Source organism: Oncorhynchus mykiss, chromosome 19, assembly GCF_013265735.2.
Source record: "Oncorhynchus mykiss isolate Arlee chromosome 19, USDA_OmykA_1.1, whole genome shotgun sequence".
In the NCBI taxonomy this organism is placed as follows: domain Eukaryota; kingdom Metazoa; phylum Chordata; class Actinopteri; order Salmoniformes; family Salmonidae; genus Oncorhynchus; species Oncorhynchus mykiss.
Window position 1 is genome coordinate 994,966 of NC_048583.1, and position 15,184 is coordinate 1,010,149.

General features: G+C 41.7%; 1 protein-coding gene across 1 annotated transcript; it reads left to right on the forward strand.

Annotated features, from left to right (window-relative positions):
* Positions 1–11,850: 11,850 nt before the first annotated feature.
* Positions 11,851–14,368, forward strand: LOC110510679 (GTPase IMAP family member 9-like). Its single transcript, XM_036953869.1, has 2 exons — positions 11,851–11,996; positions 12,827–14,368. The coding sequence occupies exons 1-2, from the start codon at positions 11,972–11,974 to the stop codon at positions 13,915–13,917; spliced, it is 1,116 nt and encodes a 371-aa protein (XP_036809764.1). The 5' UTR covers positions 11,851–11,971; the 3' UTR covers positions 13,918–14,368.
* Positions 14,369–15,184: the final 816 nt, after the last annotated feature.

Genomic DNA, 15,184 nt, shown 5'->3' on the forward strand with positions numbered 1-15,184 from the left:
TGTCTCTCCCATCACCCCTCTTGTCCCTCCCATCACCCCTCTTGTCCCTCCCATCACCCCTCTTGTCCCTCCCATCACCCCTCTTGTCTCTCCCATCACCCCTCTTGTCCCTCCCATCACCCCTCTTGTCCCTCCCATCACCCCTCTTGTCCCTCCCATCACCCCTCTTGTCCCTCCCATCACCCCTCCTGTCTCTCCTATCACCCCTCTTGTCCCTCCCATCACCCCTCTTGTCCCTCCCATCACCCCTCTTGTCCCTCCCATCACCCCTCCTGTCCCTCCCATCACCCCCTCTTGTCCCTCCCATCACCCCTCTTGTCCCTCCCATCACCCCTCCTGTCTCTCCCATCACCCCTCTTGTCCCTCCCATCACCCCTCTTGTCCCTCCCATCACCCCTCTTGTCCCTACCATCACCCCTCTTGTCCCTCCCATCACCCCTCTTGTCCCTGCCATCACCCCTCTTGTCCCTCCCATCACCCCTCTTGTCCCTCCCATCACCTCTCTTGTCTCTCCCATCACCCCTCTTGTCCCTCCCATCACCCCTCTTGTCCCTCCCATCACCCCTCTTGTCCCTCCCATCACCCCTCTTGTCCCTCCCATCACCCCTCCTGTCTTTCCTATCACCCCTCTTGTCCCTCCCATCACCCCTCTTGTCCCTGCCATCACCCCTCTTGTCCCTCCCATCACCCCTCCTGTCCCTCCCATCACCCCTCTTGTCCCTCCCATCACCCCTCTTGTCCCTGCCATCACCCCTCTTGTCCCTGCCATCACCCCTCTTGTCCCTCCCATCACCCCTCTTGTCCCTGCCATCACCCCTCTTGTCCCTCCCATCACCCCTCCTGTCCCTCCCATCACCCCTCCTGTCTCTGTTATCATCAATGCCATGGTTAAACCTTCCTGATTTGGTTGATCCATTTGTCAGTAATGATTTATTAAGTCACACATTGTAGTATTTAATTTGTAATAGACAGTCTACCACTCCTCTGTTTTAAGGGCATATTTCTCTGACTTAGTCTGTCTCCTGTCCCTCCTTTCACCATGGGAACACCTTCCTGAAAACAATACAACTATGCTTTGCTTATTAAACCTGTTCTGCCTGTTCATGTCCAAAGAGATTGGAATGTTCCAATGTGCAAAACAGGTGAAAAAGTCACACATGCATCATCCAGGGTTGACATGACCACATTTCTTGTTGGTCCATAACTTGTTTCCTGCTTGTAACAGGGTGTGTTTTTTCTTTCTTGTTTCTGGTAGATGAGCTCTAATATTGCAGGTAGATTGTGGCTTCCATCAATGTAATTGTCTGCTAGATTACAAATCTCCCATGTATTTTTTTGTAAATATGTATAATATACAGTGCCTTGCGAAAGTATTCGGCCCCCTTGAACTTTGCGACCTTTTGCCACATTTCAGGCTTCAAACATAAAGATATAAAACTGTATTTTTTTGTGAAGAATCAACAACAAGTGGGACACAATCATGAAGTAGAACGACATTTATTGGATATTTCAAACTTTTTTAACAAATCAAAAACTGAAAAATTGGGCGTGCAAAATTATTCAGCCCCCTTAAGTTAATACTTTGTAGCGCCACCTTTTGCTGCGATTACAGCTGTAAGTCGCTTGGGGTATTTCTCTATCAGTTTTGCACATCGAGAGACTGACATTTTTTCCCATTCCTCCTTGCAAAACAGCTCGAGCTCAGTGAGGTTGGATGGAGAGCATTTGTGAACAGCAGTTTTCAGTTCTTTCCACAGATTCTCGATTGGATTCAGGTCTGGACTTTGACTTGGCCATTCTAACACCTGGATATGTTTATTTTTGAACCATTCCATTGTAGATTTTGCTTTATATTTTGGATCATTGTCTTGTTGGAAGACAAATCTCCGTCCCAGTCTCAGGTCTTTTGCAGACTCCATCAAGTTTTCTTCCAGAATGGTCCTGTATTTGGCTCCATCCATCTTCCCATCAATTTTAACCATCTTCCCTGTCCCTGCTGAAGAAAAGCAGGCCCAAACCATGATGCTGCCACCACCATGTTTGACAGTGGGGATGGTGTGTTCAGTGTGATGAGCTGTGTTGCTTTTACGCCAAACATAACGTTTTGCATTGTTGCCAAAAAGTTCAATTTTGGTTTCATCCGACCAGAGCACCTTCTTCCACATGTTTGGTGTGTCTCCCAGGTGGCTTGTGGCAAACTTTAAACGACACTTTTTATGGATATCTTTAAAAAATGGCTTTCTTCTTGCCACTCTTCCATAAAGGCCAGATTTGTGCAATATACGACTGATTGTTGTCCTATGGACAGAGTCTCCCACCTCAGCTGTAGATCTCTGCAGTTCATCCAGAGTGATCATGGGCCTCTTGGCTGCATCTCTGATCAGTCTTCTCCTTGTATGAGCTGAAAGTTTAGAGGGACGGCCAGGTCTTGGTAGATTTGCAGTGGTCTGATACTCCTTCCATTTCAATATTATCGCTTGCACAGTGCTCATTGGGATGTTTAAAGCTTGGGAAATCTTTTTGTATCCAAATCCGGCTTTAAACTTCTTCACAACAGTATCTCGGACCTGCCTGGTGTGTTCCTTGTTCTTCATGATGCTCTCTGCGCTTTTAACGGACCTCTGAGACTATCACAGTGCAGGTGCATTTAAACGGAGACTTGATTACACACAGGTGGATTGTATTTATCATCATTAGTCATTTAGGTCAACATTGGATCATTCAGAGATCCTCACTGAACTTCTGGAGAGAGTTTGCTGCACTGAAAGTAAAGGGGCTGAATAATTTTGCACGCCCAATTTTTCAGTTTTTGATTTCTTAAAAAAGTTTGAAATATCCAATAAATGTCGTTCCACTTCATGATTGTGTCCCACTTGTTGTTGATTCTTCACAAAAAAATACAGTTTTATATCTTTATGTTTGAAGCCTGAAATGTGGCAAAAGGTCGCAAAGTTCAAGGGGGCCGAATACTTTCGCAAGGCACTGTATTTATCAACTGTGCTGTGATGTTTCACAAAAGTTCCGAACCAAAAGTCATACACCCAATGTTTATTTAGGTATATGTGGGTCTTTTAACAACATCGGTCATGCATCTTGTTGACATTCATCCAAGGACATCTCAACTTGCATTACAAATCCTCAACAACAACAAAAAATCCTGTGACTTGTACTTGGAGAGATCATTCCTTTAAACGCATCCTGATACAAACAGGAAACAAGTTGTGGATGAACCAGAAACATTTTAAGAAGTGCATCACCTTCCTCACTTTCCCCTCCTCTCATCTCTCCCATCCTTGTTATTGTCTCACAAATCCCTCCTGTCTCTCCTATCACCCCTCTTGTGTCTCTATGACCCCACTTGTCTCTCTATCACCCCTTCTGGCTCCCCTATCTCCCCTCCTCTCCCTCATATCACCCCTCATGTACATCCTATCTCCTCTCCTGTCCCTCCTATCACCAATACTGTCTCTCCTATCACCCCTCCTGTCCCTTCTATCACCCTTCCTGTCCCTCCTATCAATCGTCCTATCACCCCTCCTGTCCCTCCTATCACCCTTCCTGTCCCTCCTATCACTCCTCCTGTCCCCCCTCCTGTCACTCATCATCCCACCTGTCCCTGCCATGGTTAAACCTTCCTGATTTGGTTGATCCATTTGTCAGTAATTATTTATTAAGTCACACATTGTAGTATTTAATTTGTAATAGACAGTCTACCACTCCTCTGTTTTAAGGGCATATTTCTCTGACTTAGTCTGTCTCCTGTCCCTCCTTTCACCATGGGAACACCTTCCTGAAAACAATACAACTATGCTTTGCTTATTAAACCTGTTCTGCCTGTTCATGTCCAAAGAGATTGGAATGTTCCAATGTGCAAAACAGGTGAAAAGGTCACACATGCATCATCCAGGGTTGACATGACCACATTTCTGGTTGGTCCATAACTTTTTTCCTGCTTGTAACAGGGTGTGTTTTTTCTTTCTTGTTTCTGGTAGATGAGCTCTAATATTGCAGGTGGATTTTGTCTTCCATCAATGTAATTGTCTGCTAGATTACAAATCCCCCATATATATTATATTTTGTCTTTGATATTTTCCCCTGACCCTTCCACCCCTCCCCTAATTGGAGTAATTTAATGGACAACAACACTTAGGCTTCTACTTACAACACTTAGGTTTCAGCTTATACATACTATATACATACACAGTATATTTGACAATCTTGTTATTTTTAGTCCCACCCTTCAGCTCCTCTCAACCCTCCCTTCTGTCTCTGAACATCATCCAGCTTTGATTTCTATTTGCGTATATTTTTCAACTGTGCTGTGATTTTTCATAGATTGCAAATGAAAGATACATGTTTAGATTAAGTTAAAGTCTTAGTTTCATGGTGGTTATGAGGAGGGTGTGGTACTGAAACCATTGTTGTGTTCCAGGTGGCTGTCACGAATCCCGCCGAAGATGGGGCCTCTTCCTGTTCGGGCTGCGCTCGGCGGTCGTCGTCGCCGGCCTATTAGCTGCCATTGATTCCCTTTCCTTTTGTTTCTGTTTATTGGGTTTAATTGGGTACACCTGTTTTGAGTTAGTGTTTCTTTGTAGGGAGAAGATCAGTTTCTACCTTATCGATTCACCTGGGTTTCCAGTGGTGTTGGTGGTTCCCTGGCTGGCTATTCACAATCCCCTCATTTCCTGGAAACAGGGGGCTCTTCAGGGGTGGTCAGACGAGTGTTTGGGTAGGTGTATAGGAGTTTCCATCGGTGCCACGACGGTGGAGAGTCCAGACCAGGTTTCCACTGTGCGCATTCCCCCAGAATATGCCGATTTGGCTATTGCTTTTAGTAAGAAGAAAGTGACCAAATTACCACCCCATCGACGGTGGGATTGCGTGATAAACCTCCAGGAGAACGCTGCACTTCCCCGGAGTCACGTGTACCCACTGTCACAGGAGGAGACGTTGGCTATGGAGACATATGTCACGGAATCTCTGAGACAGGGGTACATTCAGCCCTCATGTCACCCGTCTCTTCAAGTTACTTTTTTGTGAAGAAAAAGGAGGGAGGTCTGCATCTGTGCATTGATTATCGAGGTCTAAATTCTGTCACAGTGGGATTTAGTTATTCGCTACCTCTCATCTCTACCTTTGTGGAATCATTCCACGGAGCACGTTTTTGTACAAAACTGGACCTCAGGAGCGCGTATAATCTGGTGCGTATTCGGGGAGGAGACGAATGGAAAACAGCGTTTAGTACCACATCAGGCCACTATGAGTACCTCGTCATGCCGTATGGGTTGAAAAATGCTCCAGCCGTCTTCCAATCCTTTGTAGATGAGATTCTCAGGGACTTGCACGGGAAGGGTGTGATAGTCTATATTGATGACATCTTGATTTATTCTGCCACACGCGCCGCGCATGTCTCCCTGGTGCGCAAGGTACTTGGGCGACTGCTGGAGCATGACCTATACGTCAAGGCTGAGAAATGTGTGTTCTCCAAACCAGCCGTTTCCTTCCTGGGTTAACACATTTACAGCTCGGGGGTGGTGATGGAGTGTGACCGCATTAACGCCGTGCGTAATTGGCCGACTCCGACCACGGTAAAGGAGGTGCAGCGGTTTTTAGGGTTTGCCAATTACTACCGGAGGTTTATCCAGGGTTTTGGCCAAGTAGCGGCGCCCATTACCTCACTGCTGAAGGGGGGGCCGGTGCGTCTGCGATGGTCGGCAGAGGCTGATGGAGCCTTCAACCAGTTGAAGGCGCTGTTCACTGAAGCTCCCATGTTGGCGCATCCGGACCCTTCGTTAGCATTCATAGTGGAGGTGGATGCGTCCGAGGCTGGGGTTGGAGCCGTGCTGTCTCAGCGCTCGGGCACGCCACCGAAGCTCCGTCCCTGCGCTTTCTTTTCTAAGAAGCTGGGTCTGACTCAAATTATGTCAATTAGCCTATCAGAAGCTTCTAAAGCCATGACATCCTTTTCTGGAATTATCCAAGCTGCAATCCCGTTAACGGGATCGATATGACAACAACCAGTGAAAGTACAAGGCGCCAAATTCAAAAGAACAGAAATGTCATAATTCAAATTCCTCAATAATACATGTATTTTATATCGTTTTCAAGGTAGTCTTGTTGTTAATCCCACCACAGTGTCCGATTTCAAATAGGATTTACGGGGAAACCACCGTAAATGATTATGTTAGGTCACCAACAACTCAGAGAAATACACAGCCAATTTTTCCAGCCAAAGAGAGAGAGAAAAAAAGCACAAATAGAGATAAAATTATTCACTAACCTTTGATAATCTTCATCAGATGACACTCATAGGACTTCATGTTACACAATACATGTATCTTGTGTTTGATAAAGTTCGTATTTATATCAAAACATCTGAGTTTACATTGGCGCGTTACATTCACTAGTTCCAGAAACATCCAGTGATTTTGTATAGCCACATCGATTCAACAGAGATACTCATCATAAATGTAGAATAATACAAGTTATACACATGGAATTATAGATATACCTCTCCTCAATGCAACCGCTGTGTCAGATTTAAAAAAAACTTTATGGAAAAAGAAAACCATGAAATAATCTGAGACGGCGCTCAGAAAAATAGTCGCATAGCTGCCATGTTGGAGTCAACTATAACCATAAATGACATGCTAAATATTCCCTTACCTTTGATGATCTTCATCAGAAAGTCTCCCAGGAATTCCAGGTCCACAATAAATGCTTGATTTGTTCGATAATGTCCATTATTTATGTCCAATTAGCTACTTTTGTTAGCACGTTTGGTACACCTATCCAAACGCTGGAGCTGGTCGACAGTTTCTTCGGACAAAAACTTCAAAAAGTTATATTACATGTCGAAGAAACATTTCAAACTAACTACAGAATCAATCATTAGGATGTTTTTAACATATAGCTTCAGTAAAGTTCCAACCGGAGAATTCCTTTGTGTCTAGAGTAGGAACGGAATGCAGGAAGATATCATGTGCTTTGCGCGTGACTTGGAACTGGCTCTCTGCCAGTAGTCTGATGCATTCCGTTCGTATTCAGCCCCACATCACAGCAGAAGCCTCATTCAAATTTCTATAGATGGTTGACATCTAGTGGAAGCCCTAGGAAGTAAATCTTCATTCATATCTAACAGGGATTTCAAAAGGGAAGGGTTTGAAAATATACCAGCCTCAGATTTCTCACTTCCTGTTTGGATTCCTTCTCAGGTTTTTGCCTGCCATATGAGTTCTGTTATACTCACAGACATCATTCAAACAGTTTCAGAAACTTCAGAGTGTTTTCTATCCAATACTAATAATAATATGCATATATTAGCAAATGAGACTGAGGAGCAGGCCGTTTACTCTGGGCACCTCTGGGCACCTTTCATCCAAGCTACTCAATAGTGCCCCTGCAGCCATAAGAAGTTAAAGGCACAGTCAATTTAGTGTATGTAAACTTCTGACCCATTGGAATTGTAATACAGTGAATTAAGTAAAATAATCTGTCTGTAAACAATTGTTGAAAATTACTTGTGTCATGCGCAAAGTAGATGTCCTAACCGACTTGCCAAAACTATAGTTTCTTAACAAGGAAAATATGAGTGGTTGAAAAACAAGTTTTAATGACTCCAACCAAAGTGTATGTAAACTTCCCACTTCAACTGTATCTTCTCTTTTGATGTTCTTTCATCTCTCTATGGCTTCTAAACACTATTATGATGTTTCAAATCCTGTCTAATGCAGAATTAGAGTATTTTCTTCTAGAGTATTTTAATGTTTAACATTGGTTTATGTATCTGATCATTTACCAGTTTAACCCATTTTGGCATTAACCCATATTGGCATTGTTGAGCATAGAGCTCAACCCAACAGTGACTACAGGTTTTACAGCAAGCATTGTATGACGCTGATTTTGACTCTACCATTAAAATTCAAAGATGTGGGAATGAGTCGTCTCATTATGGAAAGTCATTTTACCTGACGGTTTTGATATCTGCTCATCATGATCCATTTGACCTACACCTCATGGCACATGAGGGTTAGGTTATGGTTATAGTTTAGATCAGGGTGAGGTAGGGGTTATGGTTAGGGTTTCGAGCCGGGACATCCTTAGGATCCCAGATAGAACTGAACGAGATTAAAAGAATAGCAGTGACCGGACTTTCAATGAGTTCAATCACTACATTTTCACTATCTTTGGTTGTCCTCATAAACAAAGTTGGATTTCTCCTTACATTTTTGGGGTAATATTAAATGAACAAATCATTGAAACAACTTGCATTCATTTGTATTAAGTGTACATATCCCCAGGAAGTAGTTAGGTGATGTGGGTGCTGCATTTTTCTCTTTTATTATTTTCAAGGGGTGTGCTGATTTTTTTTTTGTTGCCTACACTACAGACATCTTATCTGTCCACTAATACGTCACTATTAAAGGCCCAGTGCACTACTTTTGCGGAGAGAAAAAATAAATATTCCGATTTTTTTCATGGGATGCTGCACCCTACTTCCCGCGGCTATGTAAGCATATATTTTTTTGTTAGTCAAATTCACTACAGAATTCTTTTTACAGTGTGTCTGTGTGGTTGAGTTGTAAAATTCCAATGGAAAGTACCATATTTCAGCCCCAGAAGACGAGGGTTCAATTCCCGCTTTCTTCATTCACTCCTTCTCTGTCTCCTCCTCTTTCTAATATGTCTAAATAAAACATTGAAAACATTCTGCAAAAATATTCTCCATATGACCTTATCATCAATCAATATTTAAGCTATATACATTTGCATTTTTAAACCATTTGAGAGACACAGTCTGCAAAAAAAATGTTTTGTTCTATTGCTCTATCACTCTTAAAAACACCAATACTCAGATTCAAGAACCACTTTGGTTGTTTCAAAGTATTTATATTCTGTTTTAAAACACTTTCTGTGTATCATAACACTTACATCCGGGTTTATATTCAAACACTCTCCAATCACCAGATCTCAGGTTAGGTACACTACTTTCATGGTTTCATGGAGTCTTTCTTGAGGTTTTGAAGAACTGATAGCATGGTTGTGGTCACTTCCATTCAATTCCAGTCCATTCAGAAAGTCAACCAAATTCCAATTCCACATTTTCCCAATTGAAAAGCATTGAAGAGAATTGGAATTGGATGTGTACTTCCAGAATTGACTGGAATGGAAATGGAATTGACCCCAACCCTGACTGATAGAGAATAAGAGGGTGAAATGTGGCCTTGCCTTCCCTATCAGCCTGGAAAAGGGCCTAAATATATTTTAACCCTGTGAGACTTAGCGTTGTAATATTACAATGTGACCTACATTGGATCCTGTACAGTGGTGTAAAGTACTTAAGTAAAAATCCTTGAAAGTACTACTTAAGTCGTTGTTTGGGGTATCTGTACTTTACTTTACTATGTATATTTTTCACTACTTTACATTTTTTACTTTACTACATTCCTAAAGAAAATCTATACTTTTTTCTCCATCCATTTTCCCTGACACCCAAAAGTACTCGTTACATTTTGCTTAGCAGGACAGGAAAATGGTCTAATTCACACACTTATCAAGAGAACATTCCTGGTCAACCCTACTGCCTCTGATCTGGAGGACTCACTAAATAGAGAACATTCCTGGTCAACCCTACTGCCTCTTATCTGGAGGACTCACTAAATAGAGAACATTCCTGGTCAACCCTACTGCCTCTGATCTGGAGGACTCACTAAATACAGAACATTCCTGGTCATCACTACTGCCTCTGATCTGGAGGACTCACTAAATAGAGAACATTCCTGGTCATCATTACTGCCTCTGATCTGGAGGACTCACTAAATAGAGAACATTCCTGGTCATCATTACTGCCTCTGATCTGGCGGATTAAACACATGTTTCGTTTGCAAATGATGTTAGAATGTTGGAGCACTTTTAGACTTTTACTCAAGTAGGATTTTACTGGGTGGCTTTCACTTTTACTGGAGTCATTTTCTATTAAGGAATCTTTACTTTTACAATTGGATACTATTTCCTCCACTGATCCTGTACAAGTCTTAAGCGAAATGATCATGTCAAACACTAAACAGTGAATCTACTTAGACCCAGATGTATCTCTCAGTAGTCATTTTGTTGTGTGCCATTAATGATTATTGCGGCATCAATGCCCTTGCTGATGGAAGGAGGTTTTCACTCAAAATCTCACGATACATGGACCTAGTCATTCTTTCCTTTACACGGATCAGTCTTTCTGGTCCCTTTGCAGAAAAACAGCCCAAACGCATGATGTTTCCACCCCCATGCTTCACAGTAGGTATGGTGTTCTTTGGATGCAACTCAGCATTCTTTGTCCTCCAAACACAACGAGTTGAGTTTTTACCAAAATGTTCTATTTTGGTTTCATCTGACCATATAACATTCTCCCAATCTTCTTCTGGATCATCCAAATGCTCTCTAGCAAACTTCAGACGGGCCTGGACATGTACTGGCTTAAGCAGGGGAACACGTCTGGCACTGCAGGATTTGAGTCCCTGGCGGCATAGTGTGTTACTGATGGTAAGCTTTGTTACTTTGGTCCCAGCTCTCTGCAGGTCATTCACTAGGTCCCCCCGTGTGGTTCTGGTATTTTTGCTCACCGTTCTTGTGATCATTTTGACCCCACGGGGTGAGATCTTGCGTGGAGCCCCAGATCAAGGGAGATTATCAGTGGTCTTGTATGTCTCCTAATAATTGCTCCCACAGTTTTTTTCTTCAAACCAGGCTGCTTACTTATTGCAGATTCAGTCTTCCCAGCCAGGTGCAGGTCTACAATTTTGTTTCTGGTGTCCTTTGACAGCTCTTTGGTCTTGGCCATAGTGGAGTTTGGAGTGTGACTGTTTGAGGTTGTGGACAGGTGTCTTTTATACTGATAGCAAGTTCAAACAGGTACCATTAATATAGGTAACGTTGTGGAGGACAGAGGAGCCTCTTAAAGAACAAGTTACAGGTCTGTGAGAGCCAGAAATCTTGCTTGTTTGTAGGTGACCAAATACTTATTTTCCACAATAATTTGCAAATAAATTAATTAAAAATCCTACAATGTGATTTTCTGGATTTTTCTTCTCATTTTGTCTGCCATAGTTGAAGTGTACCTATGATGAAAATTACAGGCCTCTCTCATCTTTTTAAGTGGGAAAACTTGCACAATTGGTGGCTGACTAAAGACTTTTTTGCCCCACTGTAGTTAAGCCTACTAATCTTCTATGTTGTTATTTTTTGCTTTGTGCTTTGCATTTTGAAGTACATGAAAATTGCTTTACAAATAAAGGTGTTATTATTAGTATTGTCATTCGAACTATTATTATTTACAAGTGGGGCTTCAATACCCAACCTATAGGCTAATGCAAATGAGGTCACTTGAGGTGTGACCTGTTGAGCAACAATATGTGAAAATAAAGCCGGGTAGACACTACAAGTTTTTAGGACGATCTACAGGCTCCTGATCAGCTCCAGGAGCATTTTCCCAAATCTTTAGATCAAACCCAGAGTAAAACATAATGCCACAGTCTCGTAAAGTGTAAGCACATAACCGATTTGCGGATGATGGCTCCCATAGGCTCCCGGGCACTCTACGGGCACATACGGCATCCCGAAAATGTTCAAACATGTTGAATATATTCGGCCTCAATTAGTAGTCAACACATAGTAGTCCAAACATACTGCCGATTACTAGTGCATTACGATTTGACTTGACTGAATAGTTCAATATTAGACCAGTCAAAACATTTGTATTGTATTACAGCCATAACTAGTGGGAAAGGATTTCAGTAAATGTATGAAATCTAAGAGAAAGCCTGTGGGTGTGTCAGGGGGTGGGCACCTGACAGATCCTGTATAAAACAAGTGAGCAGACCCACTCTCACACTGTATCTCTTTAGTATCCTTATAGAAGCATTGAAACTACTTCTGCTACTACTCACACAGTGCTTGAGACTGACAGATCTTCACTGCAAACATGAACAGCAAAGTTTCTCAGTCTGGTGAGTAGCCTTTAGGTTATAAAGATGGGAACTCAAGCCAATGGTATTGATTCCTTTTTTGATGTGCTTTTTCCTTTGATCTTCATGTGCTCTAGAAATATAATGATGTATAGCAGTGGGGAGCATTATTTTATATTACTCCCCTTTTATTTTTCTGTCAAGTTGACACAAAATGTTAACATTATTAGTTACATTAAAATGTACAAGTCAGTGGAGTAATTCATTTTGTTTTTATTCTTGTATGCGCTTATTGTCTATGACTGTTTTAGAGCACTACCTTCTCTATCTTTCCTTCTCTTTCTCACTTGCTGTAATGATTCTAAAAAAGGAACACATGGATTATACATTTATGTTTGTACGGTGGCCTTTGTTTATATATTGAAACCAAGAGATTGCTTGGTATTTGATGGGAGTCAATTTAGCAAAAAATGATAATGGCCTAAAAACAGTTTAGCACATACAGATGTAGGATCTTAATTTGATAAATATATTGTTGCTGAAGGTTTTCCTGCACAGCAGCAAATGCAAAATTGTAGTGGATTTGCATTTTAAGTACTCTAAAGTTTCTAATGTCCACTTTGAAAGTCCAGACTTGATTTTCCCTAATCCATATAATAATTCACATTTCCTACTGCTGCAGGATTATTTTCCTGCTGTAGCAAACAGGCTAAAATTAAGATCCTGCATCTGTAGAGGCAATGCTCACAGATTGTTTTGTGCAGACCATGAAGAAACAAATTGTTTTTGCCATTACTCAAAATGTGCTAACAAGCAGTACATGAAGTCTAGACCTCTTAAAAAAGTTAACAAGTGTTCTTGTCATCCAACAGGAATCCAACTGCATACACAAAATTGGGAGATCTGCATTGTTCTGGTCGGGAAGACAGGAGCTGGGAAAAGTGTTGCAGGAAACATCATTCTAGGGGAAAAAGCTTTCCCATCAAAAATCTCCTCTATTTCTCAGACAAAAAACTGTCACAAGAGAAGAGGGAAGGTGGGTGAGCAAAGTGTAGCTGTTATTGACACCCCAGGTTTGTTTGATACTTCATTGTCCAATGAAGAGTCACTGAAAAAGATTGCTGAATGCATCTCTTTCTCTGCACCTGGTCCCCATGTGTTCCTGATTGTGATGAAGCTGGGAAGATTCACTGAAGAGGGGCAGAAAACTGTGGAGATGATTAAGACATTATTTGGGGATGAAGCATCCAAATACACCATGGTTCTCTTCACACATGGAGACTTTCTTCATGGTGATGATGATGATGATGATGTAACAATTGAACAGTTCCTGCTTGAAAATCCACATCTGGATAGTGTTATTTTCCAATGCAATGGGAGATATCATGTCTTCAACAAGAAAGATAAGAATCGCTCCCAGGTCACTGAGCTGCTTGAGGAGATCAACACGATGGTGAAGATGAATGGAGGAAGCCACTACACCACTGATATGTTCCAGGAGGCTGAGAGAGCGATTGAAGAGGAGAAGAACAGGATCCTGAGAGAGAATGAAGAGAAGATACGCAGAGAGGAGGAGAAACTGAAGAAAGAAAAAATGATCCAAGAGGCTCGGGAAAAAGAGCTTAAAGAGAAGAATGAGAGGATCCTGAGAGAGAACGAAGAGCAGAAACGCAGACAGAATGAACTGAAGCAAGATACACAAGAGGCTCAGGAGAAAGATTCTAAAGAGGAGAAGAAGAGAATCCAGAGAGAGAAGGAAGAGCAGAGACTCAGGGAGGAGGAACTGGAGAAACTGAAACTGGAAAACGAGGCTAAAGATAAAGAAATAAAGGAGTTGAGGGAAAAATATGAAAGGGAGGCAAGAGAGAGAGCTGAAGGAAGAAATGGCTTTCTATATAGTTTTATTAAAAAAGCTGCTGAAGTGTGGAAAACAGCAGTAAAAGATAGGTGCAGTACACAATGAAAATCTGAAACAATGCTGTTCAAGAGTCCCGAGCTTAGTCACATTGAATGCATTCATATACAGTGTACACTGTTGCCATTCTACTGTTATAGCCTGTAACTATAGCATTGACTTCTATAGATGTATATTCTATAGCTTACATAAAGATTTATGACATTTATCCTGGCTCTGCTGTGTCTGTGATTTGTTTCCATTTATGTCAATAGTAAACATTATGTAATGACAATTTAAGACAAATACTAGACAACATTGAATGTAATCTATTGTTTCATTGATATTCAGTGAGGATATTTTCTTAAAATAACACAAATAATCATCATGACAGTTTATTAAAGCTGGTAATTAGCTACGTATGTGATTTTAGGGTAGCTTTCATGCATTGGCATTATAAATCAAATATGTTTTAATCAACAACAAAAAATAAAAAAACGTATTCATGTTGTGCATAACACTCCATGACTTGGTCATTCCTTGAACAAATGGGTTGGTGTTCATACCATTGTCAATATGACATCATCAATATGGGACAGAACAGTGGAATTATTTATATGGATGCACACAGTTGTCCAGACTGTAAATCATGCTGTTTAAACAGTGAAGTAATAAAGAGACTCTCTTTTCTTGACCAGTGACCTGACTGGGAAAACCTCCAGGTCTATAACTAAGGCCTGGAGTTTTCCCTGGTCAGGTCCTGTATAGCTTCTCCTAGAAGTAAAGGTTACGAGGAATGGAAGCCATTGACGGTTATTGAGACACAGACATGTGAGCCATGGCGGCCTAGTCTGTCTGGATCCTCCAGGCCAGCAGAGGGAGAAAATAAAATCCTAAACTCTGGGACCAACTGACAAATTGGCATCCTATTCCATATATAATGCACTACTTTTGACCAGAACACATGGGGCTTTGTTCAAAGTAGTACGCTATATATGGAATAGGGTGCCATTTCATCCCAAACAGACAAAGAACCAGCAGGCCTATGAAATCAAAAGTGCAAAGATTATCATCAATAGTGTAAAACAGAGTAAAGATGATGTACACCTCATCACTTTATATACAATTATTACACTCAGTTCTCTAATCTCTCACACACAGGTACGGGGAAATGACCAGCGAACATTTAACATTTCAATACAGACATCAGGGGACAAACCTTCGTCATTCAGTCACACACATACTATCTCTCCCTCTGACACACATACTATCTCTCCCTCTGACACACGTGCAGGCACACACACACACACACGTGCAAGCACACACACACGTGCAG

Bases quoted from the DNA above. Each gene is read 5' to 3' on its own strand.
- LOC110510679 (XM_036953869.1), top strand. From the start codon at position 11,972: ATGAACAGCAAAGTTTCTCAGTCTG. The intron at 11,997-12,826 runs GTGAGTAGCCTT...GTCATCCAACAG, and splicing joins CAGCAAAGTTTCTCAGTCTG to GAATCCAACTGCATACACAA.